Source organism: Podarcis cretensis (genome assembly GCF_951804945.1).
Source record: "Podarcis cretensis genome assembly, chromosome: 1".
Taxonomy (NCBI): Eukaryota; Metazoa; Chordata; class Lepidosauria; order Squamata; family Lacertidae; genus Podarcis; species Podarcis cretensis.
Genome location: NC_137170.1, coordinates 49,790,142 through 49,818,094, shown reverse-complemented (window position 1 = coordinate 49,818,094; position 27,953 = coordinate 49,790,142). Strand labels below are relative to the sequence as shown.

Below are 27,953 nucleotides of genomic sequence, written 5' to 3'. Positions count from 1 at the left end.
TGCTTGCTTTTGTCTTTGTTGATAATCATCTGAGCAAAGAGCACTGAGAGAAATGGTGTTGGAAGGGGTTCATTCTTCCAGACAGTCATTCCATGTTTAGGGCTCTTTAACTGAAAATCCACATAGATTTTCAGGGTAATGCTTGAGCTGCACTAGCAGCAGATGGTGCTCTCTGTCTCTCTTTTTGTACACATATATCTCAACAACACACACAGATGCCTCTTACCCTTGCTTCTGCCCCTCATAGCCATCATGATATAAAGAGATCGCACTGGTCTACTTGCTCACAGTGCTATCATATGTATATATGCAAGTTGCCTGCCTCTTCAGATGTTGTGTGTGAGCCTCAAACAGGTTTATTATTATACAGTGGTACCTCGGGTTAAGTACTTAATTCATTCCGGAGGTCCGTACTTAACCTGAAACTGTTCTTAACCTGAAGCACCACTTTAGCTAATGGGGCCTCCTGCTGCTGCTGCTGCTGTGCCGCCGGAGCACGATTTCTGTTCTCATCCCGAAGCAAAGTTCTTAACCTGAATCACTATTTCTGAGTTAGCGGAGTCTGTAACCTGAAGAGTATGTAACCTGAAGCATATGTAACCCGAGGTACCACTGTACGTGCAACATGGAAATGTTATATTCTTGCTAGAAAAGAAACACTCTTTTACTGCTAGAGTTGCTTTTAATCTTACAAGTTTTTATTTTTGGAGTTTTGAGCAGGGTGGATCGATCTCAACTGAGGCAAGTTGTCACCAATAAAAAGACAGTTTTAAATCAATTTCCCCATTGTATAAGTCATACTAATTGGTTGCTATAACAATGAAAACATTGGTTAGCAGCTAAGAGCTTTTAAAACAGCACTGGAGCATAAATCTAGAGCCTCTGGACAGGAAGTCTCTGTGCCTTTGGCACCACATTTTTGTTTACTTAGAAATAAGGGAGAGGCAATTGTGCAATTAATAGATTTATTTTTTGACCCTTAGTGCAAGATCACTGCTTTGTCAGCTTTAGAATGTTCCAGAAAAAGGGGCTAGTAATTGCTGAGGAGAACAAAGATATGGAGTAGCCAGTTACATCCATACCATACATTTAAAGCACACAGCTTCCTCCAAAGAATCCTGAGAACTCTAGTTAGTTAACGGTTATGGAACTGTAATTCTGAGAAGGGTACACTACATTTCCCAGGATTATTTGACAGTACTGCCCTACCTGATGTTATATTGTAATAAAGTATATGCAACACTGAAAGCATGGTATAAATGCTGCAAATATTTTATTCGTTTGTATCCCATCTTTCCACTATAGAAGTCTTCCAAAAAATGCCATTTGAGTTCTGCCCTTTAAATACTTTTAGTTTATGAGATATCTTTTCAAGGAAGGCAAAGAAGGCCAATAAATCTTTTTTGTTTAAATAAGTTACACACACACATTGATCTACGAATCCACTTTCTTGGTGCCTTAGCATTTGGATTGGGTCACAGTCCATTAAACCAACACATTGTGGCACAACTGCAAGCATCCAGACTGGCTTAAGCCTCACACATCATACAGAAACATAGAGCCTAGCTGTGAACCGTCTCATTACAAATAGAACCAGATGCAAACCAATCATGTCAATAACCAGAGCGTTTGTTTAATGCAGCCTTCCCCAGCTTGGCATCGTCCAACTCCTATCAATTCCTGCCAGCTCCGCTGTGCTTCCTGGAGCTGCTTGGCGACTGTATCCCAAAGCAGCTGGAGCCTGCCTAGCTGGGGAAAGCTGCTTTAATCCACAACTGTGACTGGAATGTGAATCTTTGGCTTCCCCTGTGGCATCTAGTGCTTCCCCTTAGAACCTTGAGGTTCCTTGCATTTCACAACCAAGCAGAGGGTGGATGGATGATGGGCATTTGTTGCATGTGCTCCCACTCAGGGCTTACGAAAATGCAGCATATGCATCCAGCATCATGAGGCTGCAGCCCTACACTCTTAGGCGCATTGAACTCAGTAGAAATGGCTTCTGAGTAGAAATGTAGAATTGCACTGCAAGTCGCTCTACTTCAAGAGCAAGCTTAGACCTTACGGCTGTCAAGGGCAATAACAAGGGATTTTCTCTGAGGATGGGGAAGAATTCAGTGCTCTCCTTAGCAGCTTCCTGTTCCAAATGACTACTTGCAGAAGGGAAATAAAGTAGGGAAAAGGAGTGTATATATGAAAATAGGCTAAATTTGCATAATATGTACACAAAATGTATACATGCATAATGTATGCACAATGGAAACTATTTTTCCTTCCTTGAGCATGGCATGCTCCCTTTGCCCGTGAGCTGATGGGTGGCTGGGAGTGCATGTTGCTCCAGCGATGGAAGAATCGGGAGCCCACTTGATTGTTCCTTTAAAGCACCATCCTTACCTGCCCCATGCCTGATATCAAGAATGTCATCAGGTGTGGTCCAGGAGGACATGGTTCCCCCAAAATGGCCTAGCAGGCCAAACAAGGGGGCCTGATGGACCAGGTTTAGCTCAGAGGCTGAGGCTCCCCACCCCTGGTCTAGAGGCTATAATGTTCAGCTTCTCTTGGTGCAGAATTTGAGTTGTCTTAGCAGAATGAATCTTCCAGGACAGAGTTTATACACTCTTGGATAATATGTCATTATTTTCTCTCCATGATTTCCTCTCTACACAATTGCTCTGATCTGTCATTATGGTATAGCAGGTGACCTACTGCTGACAGTACTGTTTAGAATAAGCTGTTGCTTGTTCTGATGTTGAATAGCATTTGTATCTGAAGGAGCAATTTTGGTTTTACTGGATAAATAATAAAACGGCACTTGTATAATTTGTGTTGAGTTGCTTAATCCTTCATTGTGAAATTGTTGTTCAACTTTTATCCAGGAGGAAATCTGTTTTATGTACCTTCTGTGCCAGGCCTCTGTAGGTATTTGCCTACACACTTATAATGGGACATTCATATCATCTGGAATTGGCGTTTTCAAACTGAAGGCCTTTTCTCACCTGTGTCTTTCGTGCAGGCAACACTAGCTCTGCTCCTGGATATTTATTGTGCCATTGCCCTCCGGGGTAGACAGTCTTCTTGTGTATTTATTTGTGCTTATTTATAACTGATAAAATGGCCATAATGAGTTCTGTTTGTAAAAAAGGATATTGAATAATTTCTATAAAACTAATTATATAGCTAGTAACTATGCTGCCGCAATATCCTCCTTTCAAGAAAAGGAAGCAGACATGCGAGAGGGGAGCTCTCCTTGCTTTGTTTATCAAACTTTCTAGAGAAGGTAGCAGCACAGACAATAACAGGGAGCCAGCCCTGCCATTAGGCAGAGTGAGCCAGCTGCCTTGGATAACTGAATCTGGATATCATAAGAGGGCAGCAAATTGTTAGTTCTTTAAAAACAACCAAGATTCTTATGTGACCACAAAGACTAACAAATGTATTATGGCATAAACCTTTGTAGACTCAAGCCGCCTTTGACAAATACATGAAGTGAAATATTAGTTGGCAGGTAAGGTAGGATTATGTGACAATGAGATGCAAAAATCACAACCAGCAATAATTGAAGCTTAAATTCATGTTAAGTAGGCACATAATGGATTGAGGAGTCACTTGTGAGATTTTTCAGTGTCGTCCTCCAAAATAACTTGACTAACTTTGGGTACAGTGTACTTGCTTGTGATGAGGAGGACTATTTGCTGATTTACCTGGGGGGGGGGGGGGGTTGGACAAGGCTGAATGCAGTCTTTGGACCAAAGAAAAGCTAAAAAAAATGCCACACTTTTTAAAAAACACTGATATAGTGATGGGGATGTATCAGTGACACTGACATTGGTCCAGGGGCACCTCTAGGCATTGTGTGTATTTTTCTGGCAGGTTGCTCCTTCCAACAAGACAACATTTTTCTTCTTCCTGCAACTTCATAGGCCAACGTCCATTTTGAATGGTCTTGTGAAGTTGTGGACATATCATCACCTGTCATAGTCCTGTGCTGCCAGCCACAGCAGAGCTCAGTGGAGGGAGAAGCCAGCCAACCAGCCAAGTGTCAGGGGGGTACTTGCCTGGAGGCAGAGTCTTTATGCAAGGTTCAGTCCAGTCCTAAGGTCAGGAGTACCTCAATGCACATAGTCAGACGATTCGGGTGTCAAGAAAGCCGAGGGTCCACAGTCACAAGATCTAGTCAGGAATGACAAATGCTGTTCCCAGCAACTGACTGAGGCTGGAAAGCCTGCTTAAGAAAGCTGGAGCCAGCTGGTTCTCATCAGGAGCAAGAAGGCTGATCAGCAGCAGGTGGAGTCACTTCACCTTCTGCTCCTTCAGGCTGCTGCTCAGCAGGTGAAGCTGACTCCTGGCCCATGACATCACCCTCTACCTCCCTCTAATGGAGTTTATGTAGCAGGTGTTTCATATCTTTCCTTTTTTTTTGGTGATTCAGCAGTCTGTACAGTGACTTCCAAAAGATCATGACTACAGCTGCCAGAGGGCTTTGCAAACAGGAAGTGGGCTTCACACAACTTCCTTTTGAGACTGAAGTACCGGGTTTCTGTAAGCTGCTGAGTGTAGTGATCACTCGGCAGGAGCGAGCTCACTTTGTCTCCTCCCCAAGGGTGAGCAGGCTGTGAATAGGATTTTATTTCAATCATACTGTACTGTAAGACAGAGAGCTGCTCCAGGAAATGGGCCGTTGCAAGGTAATATAATTCTCTTTGCTCTCCATATGGTTTACATTTGAAACTTTGCCCCAAGCAAAGATCACCTGGCATCAGGACAACTGGATTATTCATGTTCACTTTTGCCTGCTTTGTGTCCCACTGTGATAAAGCAACTCTAATTCTAAGGATTGGACTTGTGGTAAAGGGAACTTGGTGCTGATTATTTTGTTAATTCTTATTATCGTTGTGCTCTGTTTCTATTCAGCAAAATGACAGAATCAGCGGTGGTAGGAAAGGCCTCTGTGCTCCCTCATATTTCAAAGCAATAACTGGAGTGAGCACATCTCCAGAAATATAAAATTCAGCATACCGAAGGAGTTAGGAACCTGTTACCTTTCAGATATTGGATTGTAATTTACCATCATTTTATTTGTGTGCTGCCTTTCTGTAGTTAAAACCATGCTCAAGGTAGCATACAATGTGAAGAGAGTCGCAGAGTTACAAAAGTAGTGATTAGACAAATAAAGCACATTAAAAAGTACATAACAAAATTGAACAGCATTCCCAGAAATAGACCATGACGCCTGAAATCCTACAACATCTGGAGAGCCACAGGTTCCTGACCCCAATATATAGAATTGAGCTACATGTACCAACAGTCTTTGTGACTAATGATAGTAAAAGGCAGTTTATCTGGAACAATAATTGTGTCTGTTTATTTTCATATTTTATATGAGGGTTTTTGTTTATCAGTCCAACGTTTTCCTCCCTAGTTTACATAGGGAGGTTCACTATGCCAAAATTTAAGAAGAGGGAAATTGCTACCTAGAAGAGAGAGATATATTTTATCATAACAAGGTGTTTCTGCTCTCAAGAAAAGGAATTAACATGCAGACTAGACTACAATATAGCCTCTTCCATAGTGATAACTAAACAGTGATTGCTCCTTGGTGTCAGCATGAAAATGTTTACCCCTGAGCTCTTGTGTCGTATGCTGATTTTTGAAATCAGTTGCCCTTAAAAATCTTAATGTGTCTTAACTTATACAGTACTGTATCTAAATCTTAGGGCCAAATGAGATGAGATACCACTCCCGCAGTTAGCAATTGCATGCATGGCTTTTAAAAAGTAAATTGCCCGTGTGGACCTACCAATCTGGAGTGAAATATTGGCATGGGTGATAAGTAGACTTTGTCCCTTTGTTTCCCCATGGGGTCCTGTCCCCATGGGGTCCATGTTCCCCATGGGATCACCCCTGCTCTTTGTGTGGGGGTGGTAGAATCCCCCATTCACTCCAAAGTCCAGTCTTGTGGTCTGTCCAGCCACAACACTAGAATGAAAAGTGCATTGTGAGCTTTTTTATTGACATAGCTTAAAGGCACAAATCAATTGCCCCTGCAATTGGCCATCAAAGTCAATATGGTAATGGGAAATTCAGTGGCCTGGACTCCTTTATGACTTGTGCGTCAGCAAGAAAATTGCCAGTTAAGATTAAGCTACAAAATGTTACATGCGATAGGAATAAAAAAAAGAGAAAAGAGCAGCTCCATTGACTTGTGTTCAACGGCTGAAAAGTGTCGTGTTGACTCATAAATGGCACATATTGGAGCTAGATTAATTAGTGACAATCAGTGGGAGATTTTCAGTTTTGGATGGGTCGCCATAGCAGCTGCCCCTTTAATTCTGGAGCAAGCCGAAATCTGCCCACTTCTTTTAAGACTTGCTTTTCCTTAAAGACATGCCAACATTTCTGCTCGCTTTGGAAATGCACTGAGATGGAAATCTAAAACCAGGGTTGACTGAGGACCTTGATGACATTATTGATGGCCCTTTGGGACAGCTGGTCCAAAGATCTGTCATCAAGTGCAGTGTAGGCAGGGCGGTGAATCCCGTGACATCAGCCTTTACCGGCCGTGTATATGACTGCGCCTGCCCTGAGCAGAAAGTGCAGATGGGGACTTCTTGCTATGAAGTAGCAGCAAAGTCCATAATTTCATTACACCCCCACCCAACAGACAGGGCATTTGAGTGCTGAATCCCAAAACATAGGTGCTGGGCCTCAAGTTGTCTTCTCCTGCTGAACCATTAAATATGAATGCTAATTGTGATAACTGGTTTATGCAGAATTGATGGCACCTGCAGATGCAGCTGGGCATTTGTCCACTCACTGGCATGTTTTATTATTTTACATGCTCCAGGGCTCTATCCTGCTACCAGAATCCAGTCCTGGCACAGATCAAGCTAACCGTACCTGACCTGGTTGGGGCTAATAGGAGTTATAGTCCAAAACATCTGGAGAAACCCAGATTGGCAAAGGCTAGATTAAGCCATCAGAGTACAATTTATGTCAGCATGCAAGCACTGTGGCTTATGAGTTGCTGAGATTCTGCATCTGCATGTATATGTTTCACTTTGGAGTTGGGTGGCATAGCAGATGGCATAGAAGACACTGCTCACAGAAAGCCAACTGTTAGAGGTGGCTCAGGCCTCTGAAGTAGGGGAGCAGATGTTCTACTCATCATTGGCCCATCTGCTCTCTCTGCTTCTGCCATATCTACAGGCACTTGTGTATCAGTGGTAAATGAACAAAAGAACAATCACAGCCACCCTATTCATCATGGTCCCAGCTGCTTAGTCATTGACTGTGACTAAGGGGGGTGGGGTGGGATGAGGAATAGTTGTTGAACCTTCATGAAAATTCAGAATGGAAAAGCAGCACAGCAAATTTTGTGTTAAGACTTTAACTGAGTGGAAATGTGGCTTGTTGCTAACTCTGAACTGGCTGGTGGACATGGTATGATTCTGTAAGACAGAAGAACACCCCAAATGCAGCTTGTAGTGTAGTTAGCATCAAGATACTATCTGGGTAGGCGGCAATGGTTCTGGGGGTTCTCCTGACCCCTACAGAGCCACAGATCTGGGTGTTTGGGGGAAGGAGTGGAAGCCCTTGCATGGGCTAGCGTTAGCAGACCCATTCAATATGTGAATAGGTGCTTGAACTCTGACCTCTGGCCTCATATCACTCCCCATTTGAATTTGTTGGAGCTTCATAGGAATATGAACCTGCTTTCAGTTCTAGGATAATCTCATGGAGATGGTTTCTGCTTCAATGGTCTGTAGAAGCTCTCAATAATAAAATTGTTCTGAGAGTCACGTTCTGTGGGGCCAGCATGGCTACCGAAAGCTCTGCTGTGCAGCTCACACAGATGGGCAAAGCATCTGCTTCCAATATAAATGTACAACTGTTGTGATAGGACACCTGTTAACGTCTTTTTCCTTTGTTTATTGGACCAAATATGGCCTATTGGTTCAAAAAAGCAACAAACAGTCTATGGCCTGCAATTTGCTTATGGTTCTCTAAATGCCTTAAAGACGTGTTTCTATGTGTGAAAGTCATCACTGACCATACAATATGTTCCCATGGCTAATTAAGCAGCCTGTAAACCACAGGTGTAAGGAACACAATACTCCCTGTTGTAAGATAATTGGTGGAAAGTGGCAAGAGAATGGCTTACTGCCAAGGAAACGACTTCAGGGACCTGGCTCTCCCTTCTTTGAAAGCAGTAGCTCATTTTAAGAAGCAGGTCCAAGCAGTGAATGTTCACCCTCAGTGACAGTCTATGGAAGCCTGTTTTCATATGTTAAAAAAGGATAACTTGTGCTTTTAAGTGTTTTAGACAAAAGAGGTATATCCTCAGGTTATCTCCAGCCCATGTCAATGTCACAAGTCCATTCCATCTTGTTTCTGCATCAATCTGCAGTTGTTGTTTTTTTTAAAAAAAACTGCATAAGAAGATCAAATTAACTTCGGATATACATGCATTTTTGTTTACACCTTATCCTAAACAATTTAGAACATTATTTAAAAAGCAAGAACTGTATTGTAAATTTTGAGAGGCAAATTTGGTAACTTATTCCCAGAGTGTATGGATCAAGACAGTGTGTATTTGCACCCCCCCAAAAAAAACAGAACAAAGAAACTAAAATCCTACTTCCCAGCAAGCTTGGTTCAGAGGTGTTGATACTAGAGGCTGATGTACACATTTTTTCTTGTTCATACCATACAGACATATAGGGGAATGTGGAAATTGTCCATTATTCCCATCAGATATAGTTGTTTGATTAGGAACATGACACAATTAAATTAATCCCATCTATTGTGTTTTACATTTCACTGGGAGCATTGTGGAAGTTTAAGGAGCACAAGCAAAAGTGCCGCTTCATATTTTGAGGCAGGGAGAAGATTTGCAGCAAGGTTCGAAAACTTCCGCTTGGATCAAATTGAAGGTCAGATTCCAGAAAGCAGTGTAGAGGATTTGCTGAGGTTATTTTTTTATACCTCATAATTACTAGGGACACTGATGCCCCTGAGGCATGGTCATGTGTATCCTGTTCTGCTGGTGCTTAGGGGCTCACAAGGGAAGTGGTATACATTCCGAAGGCATCTTTCAATCAGACTCCTGGGCAGCCCTGCTATCTGAGCTATGGAAGGTGTTTGTCTCAGCCAAGGACCAGAGTCATCCAAAGGCTTAGAAAGGCTGGTAGGGCTTTCCCTTTCAGAGGCTGTGCCCTCCCTTGGAAAGCTGTCTGCAATCTTTAAAGGGCTCATAGCTGATTCTACAGTCCCCAGCACCTGTCTGACTGTGGAGCAGGGCCACATCCTCAGGCTGAGTTGCTGTAAATGGGCATGCTAAGGATCCCGTGGGAGGGTGACATGCGAGTTATCCAAAGACGTGTCCTCCTCATGATAAAACGTGGTCTGAAACGTTGCAGGGGGCTTGCCTCAGATGCCAGCTGCTGTAAATGAGATGCCAGCTAAAAGTAAATCCAGGCTGCTCAAAGGAAACATACAAAATGTTCTTTGAAGAAATGCTTTGGAACCCAGTCCTGCCCGTGTGTTGTTTGTGCTGTGCACAGTTATTGGTACCTGTATGCTGGTTAGTTGGTGGAGGACTGATTTTCAAGGGCTGACAAATAGAGCTGATTTTTAAAAATGAATAACGTTAAGCATTTAATTTTCCAGAAACAGGAAAACCCCCATTTTAAAACATTGTTTAAATTTGCAGGTGGTTTTAAAACCAGTTATAGTTGCTGGTTTTCAACAGTCTCCTGCCTTGCTGCTGCCCCCCCCCCCATTGATCGTTGAGTGTCTAAATGCTCCTGATTCCAGTACTTTTTCTTCCCTCTATTTATGATCTCTCAGAGAACTGTTCAGTTGACTAATCTGTTCTCCCTGACACCGTCAGCATTTCAGCCCAGTTTTTCAAAACTGGCTGTTACGTTTTCATCTTAATGGCAACTTCTGACACTGCTGCTTACACAGTTGTGAGTGGGCTTTTGCCTCATTTGGAGTCAGCCACTTACAATAACAATCCCACTAGTACTTGGGCTTTTACTTGGGTCACTAGGGACAACCCTATTCCCCCAGTTAGCTCTAGGTGTACCTGTTGAGCAGGTTTATCATCCCCAAATGTGAATACTCAGCTACCTAGCCCAACTTCATGGTAATGATTGTCTGTAGCTTTGAAAGTCTACAGTTCCTGTAGCCATCAAGAGTGGCAGAATTGTTAAATTGGTGACCATTAGTCTTACATGAAAAGACACTAGCTCCATCCTGTCACAGTGCCTCTGCTAGCGTAATCCCAGTCAAAATGCTTGCAGTGAACGCACAGCATTAAGTGGACTTTTTAGCTCAATAACCCACCAGCTGTGAGAGGTGTACTTTTTGCACTGGCAGCAGTTGTAAGTCAGACCAATTCTTAGTGTATTCTGAGCCATCCCAGGAGGTGGCCTTTGCCCATGCAGCTTGGAGATTTGAGTGTTGCTCGCTTGCAGCTTGGTTGTTCCATTGTGAGCCCCTTAGGAAACATTGACCTTTTCTAGAATCTTAGTTCACTTTTTAATTTTATCTTGTAGGAATCGTACGAGCCCAGACATGCCTGTGAATGTGGAGGAATCTAGGCAGGTGAGCTGTGAATTGCCAATGAAACAGATCTTTTTTGTAAAGCACAGAACAACTTTTCAGTTATGGGAAGTAATAATAAAGCAATGAAATACATTTTTATAACTTGTTTTCACATAATATTTTCTCCAAATCCTGAATTCATTGGTAAACTGCACATACTGCTTAGACGCAAGCACAGCTCAGTTGCTTTCAGTGCAGTTGGATCTCCTCTTTGGCCAGCTAAGTTATTTCCTTGGGTCACCATTAGTATGTGCGAGTTCTCTTCCTGAACCTAGAGTCCACCAAAATAACCTTATAAGGAAGTATTAGCTATGGGGGTGTCTAGATGTATACAGCAAGTCACAGACACATTGTGGGAATGTACAGACCAATTAGAATCTTAGAATCATAGAATCATAGAGTTGGAAGAGACCACAAGGGCCATCGAGTCCAACCCCCTGCCAAGCAGGAAACACCATCAGAGCACTCCTGACATATGGTTGTCAAGCCTCTGCTTAAAGACCTCCAAAGAAGGAGATGTACAATTAGATGTACAATATCTCGTAAGGATTGAGGAAGTACATTTTTCCTGTTTCCTGTTGAAGCTGGCTGAATCAGAACTCGTTCATTTGACCCCTGTCAAAATGCCACTTTCTTTAGAGCAGTTCTTCAACTTTTAATTGCTGGGTCCTGCCCCCCATAAGGAACTAATGTTTGATTGAATACAGGAACAAGATGTGCTTAAACATCATCATCATCATCATCATCATCATTACTATTAATAATCATATTAAAATTGAAAACATAGGAATGCTTTTTTTTAAAGCAAGGATCTAATGTTGGTTTGAATTGAGGAACAAGCTGTTCTTAATATTAAAATTATTTTATTATTAAAAGCATACGGGAAAGGCAAGACATCCAACCGAATCACTATTTGATTCATGGATTAAATTGATTGTCGTTGGTTTCCAAGCTCATGAGGAAGATGGGCTCTCTAGTGCGGAAGGTTCTGACTCCTGTTTTTTGATAAGTCTCTACACACTAAATTGCATTGAAGAAGTTAACTTTGGAAGATTTGTCCAGCCTCTTTGTAGCATTCTTGGGAATATTCTGATAATTACATATCCAGAGTAGGCTGCTTTGAGATTGTTAATTATTTTGTCAGTCGGGTTTGATCACAAATGGGCAAATTCAGGTTGTGCACTTAAACTGTATTTGGCACTCTTGTGCAACAAACCTGCTTCCAAAACCAGAAAACTGTTTGTGGTAAGGAACCTGACAGAAGAATGCACTTGAAAGTGTGGAACAATTGCTTGATGCAATGTCATTTAACTTCCTCGGAAAACAGACAGACAGGCAGACAAACAAACAAACCAAGATAGATGCACTATAAACAGGTAACCCGAGTCTGTTTCCCCTATTTACTCCAAAGTGGTAGTTGCTTGCTTCATAACTTTATCCTAGCTCTTAGCATTACCTAATAATAATCTTAAAATTATCTAATATAATTGCAAGCCAGATACTCTTACTCAGTTTTGATCAGGTACCATATTGGTGGATCTATGTTTTATTATCTATGTGGATCTATGTTTTAAAGTGTGTCTTGGCCACATCTGCACTGGCTACTTTCTGAGAGATCAAATTTATTGCAGATCAGCAAGAGAGTTCTGTTGTTGAAATAAATTTCTCTACACTGATTATCTGCCTTTCTCTGGCTCTAGCAAACCTTTTTTTCCTCAGCCATTGCTTTCTGTAGAACTACATATTTATACATATATACTGTGCTGGGGGAGGTTGTCCACTAGGTACCCTTGTCCTGAGTTGTTTCAAACTCTAAATGTTGACAAAACCTAAACCCAGCTCAGTAGCTGACAATCGGCCAGAGCAGAACTTTCAACACCACCTGCACTAGGTCCAGTTTCTGAACCATGTGCAAAGTAGCCTCCCATGCAACATATTACAGTACTGTAATATAGACATGAATTTATCAGTGCATAGACCACCATGGCAAGGCTATTCCTATCCAGGAACAGTCATAGCTGATGAACCAACAGAAGTTGATAATGGATGCTTGGAGCCATTAAGGTCACCTGGGCTCTAGTGACAATGGTGGATCTAGGAGCACCTCTAAACTATGCACCTACTGCTTCAGAGGATGTGCAACCCCATCCAGGGCAGGTTCCATCCATAGGAAATCTGTTCATCATCATCATCTTCATTTTGCTGGAATTCAGTCACAATTTATAAGCCCTCATCAACCCATAACTGCATCCAGGCATCTTTTTCGGACATGCACAGCCTCTCCTGATTCAGATGTTACAGAGAAACAAGTATACTGGTGACACTTCTCTCTGCATCTCCTAATGCTTTTCCCCAGCAGCTTCATATAGATGTTAAATAGTTTTGTGCCTGTGGTACCCTCCAGATCAACTGCCAGGGGACAAGGGAAGTCATATAGTATAATTCTTTGAAATCTACCCTGTAAGTTGAACTGAAACCACAGGAAAACTTTGCCCCCAGGATGATGCCCTAGTCAATGGTATCAAGTCACTGAAAGAACCAGGAAAAGGAGCAGGTTTGCACTTCCCATCTCTGTCTTTCCCTCCTGAAGAAGCTCAGCCATCAGGATGGCCAAGACCGATTTTTGGGTCAAGATAATCTATTTCATTTAAAAATGACTCTATGTCTTCATGCTGTTTCTTAACCTTTTTATTTTTCAATGGTCCCCAAGTGAAGTTGGCCTCAGATGCGTGGGAGGAGCAGAGCAAAATACCCTTTGACTAATATAAATTGATGTTTTCTGCTGATGACTGAAAAGCCTGTACATCCCTGGTCTTTTGACTTGATTTGATAATTAGATTCATTTAATCTTCTTTTGTCGTTCCTTTTTATTCTATCCATCTCCTTGCTCAGGATGGATTTGGGAGCTAGTCAGGGATCTCCTGACACAAGACACAGCCTGTACTGGACTGAGCAACAATACAGCCCAGGAAGGTGAATTCCTCTAGAAGGGAAAAGAAGCAAGCATAGACACAGTGGGAATACCTAAAAATAAACAAATGGAAGATAGCTTGCTATGCCTCTCTACTTGAACTACACAAACTAAAAAGAGCAAGAAAAGAGCACAAAGCCTTTTGACATCTTTCTTTGTCTCTGTCTTCCTTAGCTAATGCAGGTTGTGAGCCTGTGCATGGATTGTATCACTGTGGTGTTACATACGGGACCTACCACATTGTTGTACTAAATAAAGACCCATTAAAATCTCTTGGAGTGTGCAGTGATTTAAATGGGATATGGTTATACCCTAATTGTATCATAGCCTTATGTGGTTTACAATGCAGATAAGTAACTGAGTATAGATTGATCCTTATAACAGACCCTATGGTCTCAGGTTCACTGTAGTGTAACTGGAGAAAGAAGTAATTGTGTTGTGTGCCCTGGCCCATATATTTGGACAAACAACTTTCAATAAATAGAAATAAGTTTATAGTTCTCCTAGGCAGAAATTCAACTCACAACACCAGTGCACAACCCATATTTTTATACATTGAAGAGCTGGTGTCCTAGGACCAATGTCAAGCTGAGTGGAAACCCATTAGTGCAAGAGAAGTTGCCTCGGAGCAAGGAGATAGGATCTCAGCATTTGAATAGCTACTGACTTCCATCTTGCCACCAAGGCCATCGCTGACCACTAGAAAGTGAGAAACAAGCCTCTTATAAGTGCTGCCTGCTCTTAGTAGGCAGTGCCGCAAGCTAATTATAAATTTGATACTTGCTAATTCTCCACTGAGAGAAGGGCACAATGGAAATGAACGTCTTTGTTTTTTCTCTGTAGCCCTTCAAAGAAAAGCATTTTAATAAAGTATGTTTATTTTTGAAAAGCTGATTTAGTATTGCATGTGAAGGACAGCAGCTTTGAAATTTAACAACCATGGACACTGTCTGTGTTGTTGCCCCCATTTGAGATATGGGATGTGCGCCAGAGAGACTGCTGTAGTCATTCTTCTTTCTAAGGGTGGAGTTGAGCCAGTTCCTTCTAAGAGCAAAACTGGCACACCTAACAAGTTTTCTTCAGGAGACAGAAGTATCAAATGCAAGGCATCTTAGCTCCTTGTCATCACATTTCCTGAGTGCTTCTCTGCTCTGGATCCTTCCTAGGCATTAGTGACTGTTTAATGTGCTTTATTTACAGCATCTGCAACATGTGCGTTGAGCAACTGGTGTTGCCAAAGCACTAGAAAAGCTGCCTGAGGTTAGCTGTTATTGCCATGTCTTGCAGTTGAAACAAATGTCTCAGGGCCAAAATATGTGGGGCCCTGTCACTGTAGCTGCTGTGGGTATGAAACATATAGGTTTCTTCCCTCTTTGGGTGCCCTTTTTTTGTTTCATTGCTAGCTCTGTCTACCCCTCCCCCAGCTGTAGATTATATAGGTAAAGGATTTTTTAAAACGTAGTTTGTAGTTGAGATTCCTGGGGTGGAATAGATGATGCTTGGGACCCCTTGCAACTCTACAATTCTATGATTCCTCCATACGTTGCTTGTTTGTATGAAATCCAGATTCCTCATCAAATCTTTGTGTGCAATTTAAATTAGCAGTTTGGCTTGTGTTGTATTATCCATATCTCCACATGCTGTACGAAAAACAGAGCCTCATTGATGAAGCAGCGGTGACTAGTTTTTAACTGTGTTACACAGAGCAATCCAAACCCCCAATCTACTGTGCTGGAGAAGAACAGCGTGAGAACCTATATACTTTAGTATAGCTGGGAATAAAGGTTTTTTTAAATGACAATGACAGCCCTACCTCATTGAGTTTAAGTATGTTGTTACCTAGCTTATTCCCAGGTCAATGGAGTAGTTGTGACTTCATCAGTGACAACTCACAGGCCTCAAAAAGTCCAATTAAGATCTGACTAGGGAGCAGTTCATAGTGTACCATATTCAGGAGGGCTAGGGTTGGATTTTGGCCTGAAAATGTCTCGGTGTGGGGGCTGAATTTCTTTTTTATATTATTATAAACCAAGGAAAAGGCAGAATGTCAACATAGCACTGGCTTCATCTCACATGGAGAACCATTTGATATCAAGTAGGTATTTGGCCCTGACCTCTGCCCTTCTACCTAAACGTGCCTCGTAGCTAGAACAAAAGATGCTTCCTCTAATGTGGAAGGAAAAGGTTGTGATACAAGTGAGAGAAATAAAAGTATTCTGTATAGGTTGTGTTTGTGTGAACATGTGAACTCAGTTTGTCATGGGGCACAGGTCTCACCATTCTCCGTTCTCCCCAAGAAGCAACTCCAGCAATGTGTAACTTTCCCAGAAGAAAAAGCTTTTCTGTAGGACATGGAAATAGTTCTGCATCCAGATGTATCAGGCAGAATACAAATGTACTCGTGCTACAGACCATGGAAGTTGGTATCACCACCATTTCACTTTTCAGGTCCTGCACTTGGCTCCCAAAAGGTGGGATAAGTCAGTGTGGTGTAGTATTTGAGACTATCCGACTAGGACTGAGGTTCAAATCCCAATCAGCATGAAGCTTACTGGGTGACATTAAGTCAGTCATTATCTTGCAACCTAACTTACTCCATCGGGTGGGAGGATTAAATCTCAGGGACCATGCATGCCACCTTGAGCTTCTTGGATAAAAATGTGGGCTGCAAATTAAGTCAATCGATAGAACAGACTATAAAACTGCACATGCCTCCTTGTTGAGGTGGCTGGAGCAGTAGCTGGCAATTTTCTAAGTTATAGCCAAGCATTGCTATCCCAAGAAGACTTTGGAGAACACAAGAGATGTGCATTGAGATTGTAGTATGGCCAGAAGCACTTGGGAAAGTAGCACTGCGTGGGCAGCTAGTTCTGAAGTTCCTAGGTTGTTGTTAATATCCAGATGCCAGAGCACTTCCGGATACAGAAAAACTCTCATCTGTCAGAGGGCCTTCTGGCGGTTCCCTCACTGCGAGAAGCAAAGCTACAGGGAACCAGGCAGAGGGCCTTTTCGGTAGTGGTGCCCGCCCTGTGGAACGCCCTCCCATCAGATGTCAAAGAGATAAACAACTACCTGACATTTAGAAGACATCTGAAGGCAGCCTTGTTCAGGGAAGTTTTTTAATGTGGGACATCTTGATGTATTTTTAATCTTTGTTGGAAGCCGCCCAGAGTGGCTGGGGAAACCCAGCCAGATGGGTGGGGTACAAATTATTATTATTATTATTATTATTATTATTAAACACCAAATCAAGGTTTTGACATTATATCTGAACTCCCTTTTTTTGTCACACTCCCTTTTTTATTAAATGAACATCTTAAAATGCCTTTTGGTATCCTTTGTGTCACTTACCAATTGTACCTCTTACTGTTCTTTTTCTTTCCTCGTGTTTCCGTTAGTTTTGCACCTTAGTCACTTCTCCAACTTATTCTTTCTTGTAAGCTTCCTGTTTGGATGTAGAGTACCTTGCGTCATTTAGCTAAAATTAATGTGGCATTATCTCTTCTTATGCTTGCCTTAGCTTGGTCTTACCTGCTGCTACGAAGAGGTAGAACGTGTGTCACATTTTAAGCAAGCTTCATATGCACCCCCTTTTCAGGCTTTCTAGTTGTCTTGATTCCCAGGTACAGCTGAAGTGTGTAGGCAACAGGAATACCACAGCCTAACTTAAATGAGAACTGGGACGTTTGCACATAGGCATCTATGTGAAAGTAGTTCCCACTGCCTGGTGTCTAGTACCAAAGCCGGAAAAAAAGTGAGGCCTGCTTGTGCATGCACAAAACTCAGTCCTCATTAAAGTTATTTGCACGGCACGGCTGAGGGAGAATGTGCAGATCCAAGGTTTGCTTCTGTATCAAACTGCGAGAAGACACTTTCCTGGCCACGCGTGAGTCAACACTATAATACACTGTAATCTGGTTCTGAGCATACTGCAAGAAATTAGGCAAAAGCAAGGCAGTGCAGTGTGTCACTCCTCTTCAAAACTTCACTAGTCAGACAAAACAAAAGAGATACTTCTACTTCCTATTCTGGTTTTGAGCAGGTCACTTTAAAGATTTATGCCACTTTCATTATCTGTTATATTATTGATTCACATTTTTGTACTTTGTACCTTTATGCATTATATTATTTTGTTATATCTTTAACCTCCAGTGTGACAAGATCTAGTGCTGTTACCCTTGTTTACTTGAGTCTTTAATCCTCCTCTCCACCCCCAATTGTCTTTCAGAGTTCCTGCTGGGGACTGTGCGGAAGGATGGCGTCTGCAGAACCCCTGACTGCTTTCTCCCGTTGGTACCTCTATGCTATTCATGGTTACTTCTGTGAGGTGATGTTCACAGCTGCTTGGGAGTTTGTGGTCAATTTCAACTGGAAATTCCCAGGTGTCACTAGCGTATGGGCACTTTTCATCTATGGAACTTCCATCCTCATTGTAGAAAAGATGTACCTGTACCTGAAGGACAAGTGCAACATCCTAGTGCGCTGCCTGATTTACACCCTGTGGACGTATACTTGGGAGTTCACCACCGGCTTCATCCTGCGTCAGTTTGATGCCTGCCCTTGGGACTATTCACAGTTTGACTTGAACTTCATGGGCCTCATAACCCTGGAGTATGCGATTCCGTGGTTCTGTGCAGCAGTCATCATGGAACAGTTAGTCATCAGGAACACCCTGCGTTTGCGATTTGATGAGAATGCTGAACCCGGGTCTCCTACTGCTGCTGTAACCTTGGCCAATGGCCATGTGAAAACTAACTGAACAGTAACTTCAAACTACACCTTGACTAAGTGAATTCTCCTGCCCCTTTCACTGGAGACTTTTGATGATGGCCTCAAAAACAAAACTCCTGCTTCCTGTATGATAAACAAACCTCCTGTGTTTGGAGGCATGCATGAAAAAGTGGAATCAGTAGGTTTTCTATGGATTTTTGCTCTCTTTTTTGGTTTTTTTTAAAGCAACAAGTAGCACTGTCAGCTACCTGTTGGTGAGATAGTTTGACTTGTAACTTATTATGAGAACAGTCATAATACCTGCATTTTACTACATATGGGTGGGTGGGTGGGTGGGGGATAAGAGTAATGCTCATCAACCTTGTACAAATAACAAGTTAGTAGATTGGCACAGACGCCCCATTTAACTTAGTGATTGGCTTATATCCCACTAGGCAATATTCAGGTGCTTGCTTGCAACCAGTACCTCTCATGGGACCCGAGATGCTTCAGGGTCAAGGAAAACTCATTAGCTGTTGAGACAACCCAACAGTGGCAGTCAACTGGGGAGGTGGTTGTGCTCCCTGTTGGGTTGTGCTCCCTCCTAAGTTTTTTGTTTTTTGTTTTTAAATGCACCACAGTGTATGATAATATGGTGCTAGACATCTTCCTGGATTTCTATAAAATTACTTTTTGACTCATCCATCCTGAGGCTCGCTAGAGACCTTCTCCCACTCCCAATAGACTTTTTAAAAAATAAAATAAAAGTATCTTTTGCTGGATTAATTATATCATTACTGTACAAGTTGCATTTTTGGCCAAGGAGCCCAAAACGGGAGAGAAATGGCTGGAGTCTTCCCTGCCTCCTATCCTTGTTCTTTGTAATAGAACTGAAGAGAAGGGCTGCTTCAGCTCTGATTCGCCCCATAGTAACTGTTCACATTACCAGGATCCTCTCTGCCTTCCTCCCCTGAGAATTCTGTCACCAATGATACCACTGGCAATAATTGTGGACCATTGGCCCAGGTATTGAAGTCTCCGTGTGTCTCCTGGATTTATCGGGAATTAGAATTGTGCAAGACACTGTGCAGTGCTCATCTTCTATAGATCTTCGGGAAGCTATGCCTGATGTTCTTCTCTATGTACTTAACAGCAGTATTAGGGGTGCAGTAATCTCTCTTCAGAAAGCTATGAGTCGCTGGAGGTGATATCCCACTGCTTTATGGTGGGGAGTGCTGACAAGCCATTCTCCAGGATCTTCCAAATGGATTGTGACCAGTGTAGGTAGGACGGCAGGCATTCTCGAACCACCTTCCTTAAGTTTGGCTTCCCAGAGATTGCTGAACCACAACCTCCATCATCTCCAGCCCACATGTCCAGTGGTCAGAGGTTATGGGGGTTGTAGTTCAACATCTGGGGGACCCGGAGTTGGAGAAGGCTGTTTCAGAGCCTGCAGAAAGTATGAAAGACCCAAGGACAGCTTAAATTAACAAAGCATCCAATAGCCTTAAGAGGAGGGTATGCTGTTACTAGACCTCCTGGGTAAAAATAAAGAAAGAACCAGGTATCATTTGCACTGAACGGAATTGAATTGCACTAGCAATGAGTTGAGCTTGGGATGTGAGTTTCTTTATGTGGCTGCAGTCTCATCTTCTGTGGTTTGTTTAGATGAGGCCTGCATTATTGTTTGACTGACCATTGACTGTTTTCTCCATCTGGCAGTCAGTTAACACAGCTGTTGTTTGTTCTGTTGAATTTCATTCTACCACCCAGGATGGGATCTGCATTGTTTTATGAATAAGAATAACTGTAACAGTATCTTATCTTGTATTTTCGAAGTGTAATTAGTTTGTTCTTCCTAATTTTCGCTCAGGTGTGAATCCATTGCGGGCAATGGATCTGCTGGAGCACTGAAAGCAGAAGCTTATTCAGGTCTGCCCTGTTTTAGACACGTGTCTCCTGAAATACTCAGCAAACACACAGAGAGATTAGCATTCCCGTTTATCATTCATCCATTTTATATTGAATTAAATTGTGTTTCCTGTCTGAGGCAGTGCCATGCAACAACATGCTGCAATAATGGTCAGCTGAGTGGAAAATAAAATGGAGGAGCCATTTATTGGCTATGGAATCACAATCTTAATCCTTTTTTACAGTGCAATCCTATGCATGTCTCCTCAGAATTAAGCCCAGTTGAGTTTAATGGGGTTTATTCCCAGGGAAGGGAATATCAAATTCCAGCCTTAATTCATAATTGGATTTGCCATGAAAATAAGCATTATTCTTGGCATTCCACTTTTCTAACCTGCTGTCCTAAACCACAAAAGAGAAACAGCGAATCGGAAAGATACTGCGTCTTGCTTTTCATGAAAAAGTTTTTAACAAACTAAAATATATTTTCCTCCAAGTATTCTGTGATGGAGGGAATGGTGCAAATAGGAGATGGGCTACACTTGAATCTTCTGGTAACCACAGTTCAAAGCATTAGATAAGGCTGGACTAGTGGAATACCCTTGCTTTCACTAGTAGCCACTGACTGCTAACATCCGCTGCAACACTGGTTCCTTTACTAACATTACAAAAACACTATAATGGAAGGCTTTTTTATTTTAAAAAGGCAACATCATGGATCTATTTAGAATATGTAAGGTTGTGGTAGCAATATCTATCCCCTGAATTGGCCAGTAGCACAATCCCATGCTCCTTAGAGGGTCTATAATCCCATCCTAAATAACAAAGTTATTTCACGGCTCACAAATTGTTATTTGCTTACACTGAAAAATGGCTTCTAGCCTCTTTCACTTGAGCTACATTTTCCCATGAGGCATCAGAACTACACCTTCTTGAGCTTATTTTATGCTATTTTATTTGGTTCGTACTGTGTAGATGTGTCCCCAAGGGGCTATAAGTTTCACACACAAGTGCACTTTATTCGCAGTTTGCACACCAGGAACTGAGCTGGGCATAAGTTCATATTTCCTCATGCAGCATTCACCAGACTACAACCCACAGACCATATGAGCTTTCCTTGATACTATTCTACAACATCTCAAAGTTACTGTATGTGTCTGGCCCTGCAGATCTCATTACTCTCTTTTTGAGAAAAGCAACTTGGTTGCAGTCAAGTGTTTTATCTCTTTTGCTTTATTTACATTTATTTTGTCCTTCAATTCTAGTGAAAACTACTGATGTTGTTTTACAGTTGGGTTGCTTAAACTACACAGCAATGGTGGCCTCATTGCTGAGAACTGTAGCCTAGAAGCTGTGCAGCAGGTAAAGCACTGGCAAATAAAACACCCACAGAACTCTCAGTTAAATATTTGCTTGTATGTGTATCCTCCTCAGTAGATTAAAGTTGCCTGTTTGAATTCACCAGCAATAAAAAAACTTGTGGTTTGTTGGTTTTGCGCTCTCTTCCTTGTAAGAAGAGGGTGGTTCATGCTTATGTCATTGGAAATGGGTTATAAATTTGCTCATGCACTGCATTTTACTTGTGTTATGTTGCAGCTTTTCTTACAAAACAGTAAATAACCCAAACTCAGCTGGTCTATTTCTAGGCATACCATTCAGATTTATTTAGGTTATTCAGTAGTCATGTCATCTCCCACCAGCCCTAACCACTGTGACCAATGACCAAGGATGATGGAAGCTGGTCCAGCAATATCTGGAGGGCTACAGGTTCTTCACCTCTGTTTTAGCCATTCAGATAGATAGCAAAAGAGCTCCAGCACCACACAGATAAGGGACAAATCTTGCAATGAATGCAAATGTGTGGCAAAATTAGAAAAGACATACTTAGTCTCTAAAATATGCTGTCTCTGTGCTTCAGGGCTCACTGGGGCTAATGAGGGAAGTGCCTCTACAATTCCACTGTGTGTGTACACTGTGTACAACCAGGCTAGGAACCTGTTGGACTTCCATCAGCCGCAGTCAACATGGCCAATGGTTAGGGATGATGGGAATTGTGGTCCAACAGGAGGGCCACAAGTTCCCCATCCCTGATATACAAGCTTCCCAGTGGCGTAGCATGGGGGGCCGGCCGCACCGGGCGCAACATCTGGGGGGGCGCGCTCGCACTCGCAGCTCTCTGCCCCTACTAAAATTCACGGGTTAGGGGGCGCAAATTACTTGCCTTGCCCCGGGTGCTGACAACCCACGCTACGCCACTGAAGCTTCCGAAAGCAAGTCATCTTGGAAGCACTTTGTCAGCACTTATCTTCTACTTCTGTACTACTGTGCTCAGATTTGTGTATGTGTGTGTTTCCTTTTGGTTATTCCAGATGGGCACACTTGGATCTTCTTTAGAGTCCCCCCCCCCGCCCGCCATTCTCTACCTTCTATGTAGAGGGGTGAATAGCGGGTAAGAAGCAATTTCCCCTCAATACAATTCCTATATATAGTAAAGAAAGCACTGACAATAGAATTTACTTTCTTTTTTGTGTTATTTTAGCAGAACATATCTGGAACATTGTAACTTTCAATTGTGATGAAGCAATTTATCTGTTTATAGTACTGTATGCCTGAACTTCCAGGCAAAGTCAAAACATTTTGAGTGGAACACAAGCATGTAATTAAAATTGCTTTCAGATCATTGATCTATTATAGACACTGCAGAATAGTCAAACCTGCTTTGTTCATTAGGAAAGTGCTAGGAGTATATGCAACCTACCCAACATAGGGTCCTAAACCTTATTTATCTTGAAGCCTTTTGGTCATTGTAACAAGCTGCTTTTCTGATGTTAAATTTTGATTTCCAAACATGTGGTCTACAAGTACAGGTTCTAATTTTGAAGTCCCCACATAGCTATCAAGTTAAGACAAAAGACCCTGATCCAACTAAAGTTAGTCAAGACTAAGTCCCACTGAACTGATGGAGCAAGTTAAGTCACAGCAACCTTGAAGTCCATTTTTTTTATATTTAGAGATGCTTTGACCTGTTGCCTTGACCATATTTAGAGATGCTTTGACCATAGCATTCTTGCTATGCAGTTGAAGCTGATACTGTGATGAAAAGAAGCACAAAACATCATAGCTAGTAGCAAAAACAAATTATTCATGAATAATTACATCTATGATTCCATAAAGGGGCGGTAGGTGAAATATTAGGAAATGCAGGAGACTGCTTCCCACACAGTGACTGGGAATCACAGGAGTGTCCTTGATAGTTCATCTAAAATGAAAATGTAGAAAGAGTATGTCTACTTGAACGAAGGAGACGGTAAACCTTCTGGCCCATGTGAAACTTAACATACCTGCAATCTGTCTCAAAAGGATACATAAGCACACCTATAAGGGTCATATATTTATATATATTTTCCACAATATGGTTCTAAACATAGAAGTTACCAACTTGCATAGGACCCAGCAGCAGTGTAGGTGCTGTAGCAAGGTTTTCTTTAATAACTAAAAGCTTGTCACAGAGAAGACGGACAATGTTATGTGGAAGGAAGGACTGAAGCAATGGATTCCTAGCACAGTATATTTACAGTATATTTATTGAATGTTGGGGGGGGGGCAAAGGAAGAACACCTCTCAACTGATTTATCTAGGGGATCCTCCCAGAGCAGCAAATTGGATCTGATGACCTTTGAGATACTTTTCATGTCCATTAAGTAGTAATTCGATTGAGACCTATGGTGCTTACTACCTGGTAAGTGGGCATAAGATTGTAGCCTGAATTTGCAAAACTGAATGCAAATACTTATACTATGGTTAGTGTCACAATCATTCATTCCTTTATTTATTGCTTTATAATGCACTCTATCTACCCAACGGACTTGGGTGGGTTAAAAATATGCTAATATTTGTTAGTATCCCATCCTATCCCCACATATCCCTACCAAAAACTACAGTAGCTGACTAAAAGCACCTTGCACTGTTTCAATGTAAGTTGCTTACTAGTTTTTGCACAGTGAACTGCGTCAAATATTTCTGAATGCCAAATTGGAAAGCATTTGAGAGTCAGGAAGAACCCTGTGTTACATGGATGTCCAGTGCTGGAATAATTATTTTGAAAAAAGATGCATCCCATTGTCAGGCTTTAAATAACTATTCTGGAGCATAAAGCATTCTAGTATAGGAGCACCCTTTGAGACTCCCCAGTGAATGGTTATTCATCATGTTATGTAGTATAGTGGATCAAAGAGGTTCCTACCCAAATCTCATTTCTGCCAGGAACACAGTAAATGGCTTTAGGTAGACTACTATCACACTGGGCAGACCATCTACAGTGGGGGGATAATAACACTGACCTATTGCTGGAAGGATTACTGATGTAATGCATGCAAAGTCCTTTTGAATACTCTTAAGTGCTATGCCTATGTTCAATAGTAGATTATAAGTATTGAATACTGGTCTACAATATGACCTATTCATTTTCATTCATTCATTTTATTATATTTTTTCCACTTATGCAGCCATTTATTCATTATTCATTTTCTGCTGATAAAGCACACACAGTTTCAGGATGAAAGGGAGTTTTTAGAGCAGCTTTCACCAATCTGTTGCTGCAATGGCTGGGGCTGATGTTATGGTCCAAAACATTTGGAGGACAACAACTTGTCAGCAGCAGTTTGAGAGTTAAAAACATGCTTGTTGTGAATCCACCTTTTCATGAATCCACTATTTCATATTAAAGACCAATCCTATGCATACCTAGCTGAAAACTAATCACATCTGAGTCCAGTGAAACGTTCTTTTCAGAGATCTTTTCAGAGATCTACAATCTCTTTTCATCAGAGATCTACAACCTCTCCTGGACAACGACAGTTCCCTTTCTCAAGCTCTGGGAGGAAGACCTTTCATTGCCTACAGACAGCCACCCAATCTTAAACAACTCCTAACCCACAATAATACTACAACCAGAGTTAACACGGACACTGGCACCAGAGCCTGCAATAAACCCAGATGCCAACTTTGCTGCCACATACACCCGGACAACACCATTACTGGCCCCAACAACATCACACATACCATCTCGGGACTATTTAATTGCTCATCGTCTAACATTGTGTATGCCATCAAATGCCAGCAGTGTCCTTCAGCTCTCTAAATTGGACAAACAGGCCAAACCTTACGCCAAAGAATAAACGGACATAAATCGGACATCAGGAACCACAAGACAGAGAAACCAGTAGGAGAATACTTCAATCTCCCAGGACATTCTATACAAGATCTCAAAGTAGCTGTCCTATTACAAAGGAATTTCAGAAATAGACTGGAAAGAGAAGCTGCTGAATTGCAACTTATCACCAAACTTAAAACCATGGAGAGACCTGGTCTGAACAAAGACATTGGATTCTTATCTCATTATACATGACAAAGCCATTTTTCACCTTCTCACCTCTTGCTTTTTCCTGTAAGACCTATTGCAGTCGTTAAGAGTCGTCAACAGGCTCATCACAGCTATCTGCCAATCACCCTACCCCACCACCCTTCTGAGTAATACCCCTCCCCACCTTCTCACTATATAGAAGGGTCTGGTGACTTCTGTTTCAGTGTATCTGAAGAAGTGTGCATGCACACGAAAGCTCATACCAAGAACTAACTTAGTCGGTCTTTAAGGTGCTACTGGAAGGAATTTTTTTATTTTGTTCTTTTCAGTGTATAAGGCTAGGTTGCATTTGGAGAAGAATTTTGTTCTAGGTGCCATCTACAACTTCCAGTCTAACTGTTCAATTTTTGTATGGTATTTACTTGTGAGTCACTCTATAACATACCGGTATGTTCTCTGCACAACAAATAAGTAAACCAACCATTTAAGAGAAATCATAAAATGCAATAAAATAAATACAGTACTAAAAGCCAACAAATGAAAGCATCACAATACAAATTCTAATAATATCAACTAACAAAGCAAGCATGATAATAGGCTCAGCTGGCAGAGCATGAGAGTGTTAATCTCAGGGTCGTGGGTTCAAGCCCCACATTGGGCAAAAGATTCCTGCATTGCAGGGGGCTGGACTTGATGATCTTTGTGGTCTCTTCCAACCCTATAACTCTACGGTTGTAAGTATCTTACTCTTAGAGATGTTCCAGGACTTTAGATTTCATTGTTGCTGTGGGACAATGGATTATTTTTCTGTCAATAACTCAAGAAGGAACCAGTCTGGACCACCGACACAGGAAATCTGTGTATTTTCAACAACAACTCCAGCAATATGGAGGATACCAGTTATGTGTGTGTTTCTTGTCTTTTCATCATATATATATATATATATATATATATATATATATATGCATGCCAGGGATACCCACTTTTTCAGCCTTACTTGCATAAACACAGGTTTAGATATACCTCTGCTGCTGCCTGTTACTCCCACCATCCAGTCCAGCTGCCACGGACAATCTGCTTCTATGCCCCAAAGTTTCTCTAGTTCTTCTTTTGGTGGCTTGGACAATTTAGTTCACACTCGTGCAATCTCCCTCTAGTAAGATCTTTATACAGGGTAGCTTTTGCAGATCAACTCAGTCACTAGTAGGGATGGAAGGATTTGTTAATTTTGCTTCTCTTTTTTTCAGTCTTAAATCCAGATCTCCACATTTTGCAGCAACTTGTGACTTTTTGAATACGTGTGAATTTTTGGACAAGTGTGAATTTTAAAGAAAGGCTGTGCTTTGTTCACATATTGTTTCAGAGGGTGCAGATTTGATAAATGCAGCTTTATATCCAAACTGATTTAAATTAATATCCTGACCTTAGCTTTATACTTTTTCTCTCGGCTTTTCCTCATACCTCTGTCATCAATTTTTTTCTCTTCCAACTCCTCAGGGTACAGCTAATTTAAAACTGACTGGAACCTTCAGCCAATCAGAGACTGCTGTCCCCCAGGCCAATCAGACTGAACTCATCTGATTTAGGCCCTGCCTAATAAAACCTTAAAGTCTTTGTCAGAACTTGTCCCAAAAAAACTACTGCTACACAGGCAACCTCACAGCAGTACAAGGCCTTGAACGCCTATTTATATGCTGTCCACCTGAGTGGGTTGCCACAGTCACTCTGGACAGCTTCCTTTTTTAAAAAAAAATAATTTTTATTAACTGACCAATCAAATCACATCACATAAATTCCGAATTACAAAGCCGAATTTTAAATTTTTGTTGGGGAGACCCATATTTCAAGTTCCGAAGGGGGATTCCGATCATCTTCTTGCTGCTGCGTTAATATCCACAAATCTGTCCAAATAATGTTCATAGTTCTATCCAGTCTTTTCTTGCTGTTTCCACATCTCATCTTGTTCGTATATTTTTCTTTTTTTCTTTATGATCTTTTCTGATAATCTCCTTAAGCAGCTAAACACCAATTTATAATCCTGTGTGAATTTTTCTGTTCGTCCAATCATCATATCAAGATGGTTTCCATATATCATCACTTTCATAAATAACAGCAGTCTTTCCATCATTAATCTTGCAAATCTGTCGCTCTTTAGTCCCTCTGAGGAGGCTCACCCACAATATAAAAACAGCTCTGTTCCTCCTCCCAGACTTAAGTCTTCCGACAGAACTTGCCAAAATGGCGACGGTATTTTTTGCTGCGTCATTCCAAATCTCTTATGCTTTCCACGATCTTCTTGAAACATGCTTTGGTTAGAAAATTATCTCCACACAGTCTTAAATCCACAGCTTAAGTCATTTAAACAGGACAGCTTCCAACAAATAATAAAAC

General features: G+C 41.6%; 1 protein-coding gene across 9 annotated transcripts in view; it reads left to right on the top strand.

The window, feature by feature from the left end:
- TMEM229B (transmembrane protein 229B) overlaps positions 1 to 18,479 on the top strand; it is a 35,836-nt gene extending 17,357 nt beyond the window's left edge. For 2 of the 9 annotated variants that reach the window (XR_013843541.1, XR_013843542.1), the window contains 2 exons: positions 10,560 to 10,608; positions 13,501 to 13,852. Coding sequence is in view for 5 of the 9 variants with exons in the window: in XM_079995658.1 (XP_079851784.1) it covers positions 10,579 to 10,608; positions 17,808 to 18,338 (561 nt within the window). In the remaining 4 variants the exon portion in view is untranslated. The other 7 variants (XM_079995658.1, XM_079995660.1, XR_013843543.1 and 4 more) reach the window with 6 other exon arrangements.
- The last annotated feature ends 9,474 nt before the right edge of the window (positions 18,480 to 27,953 follow it).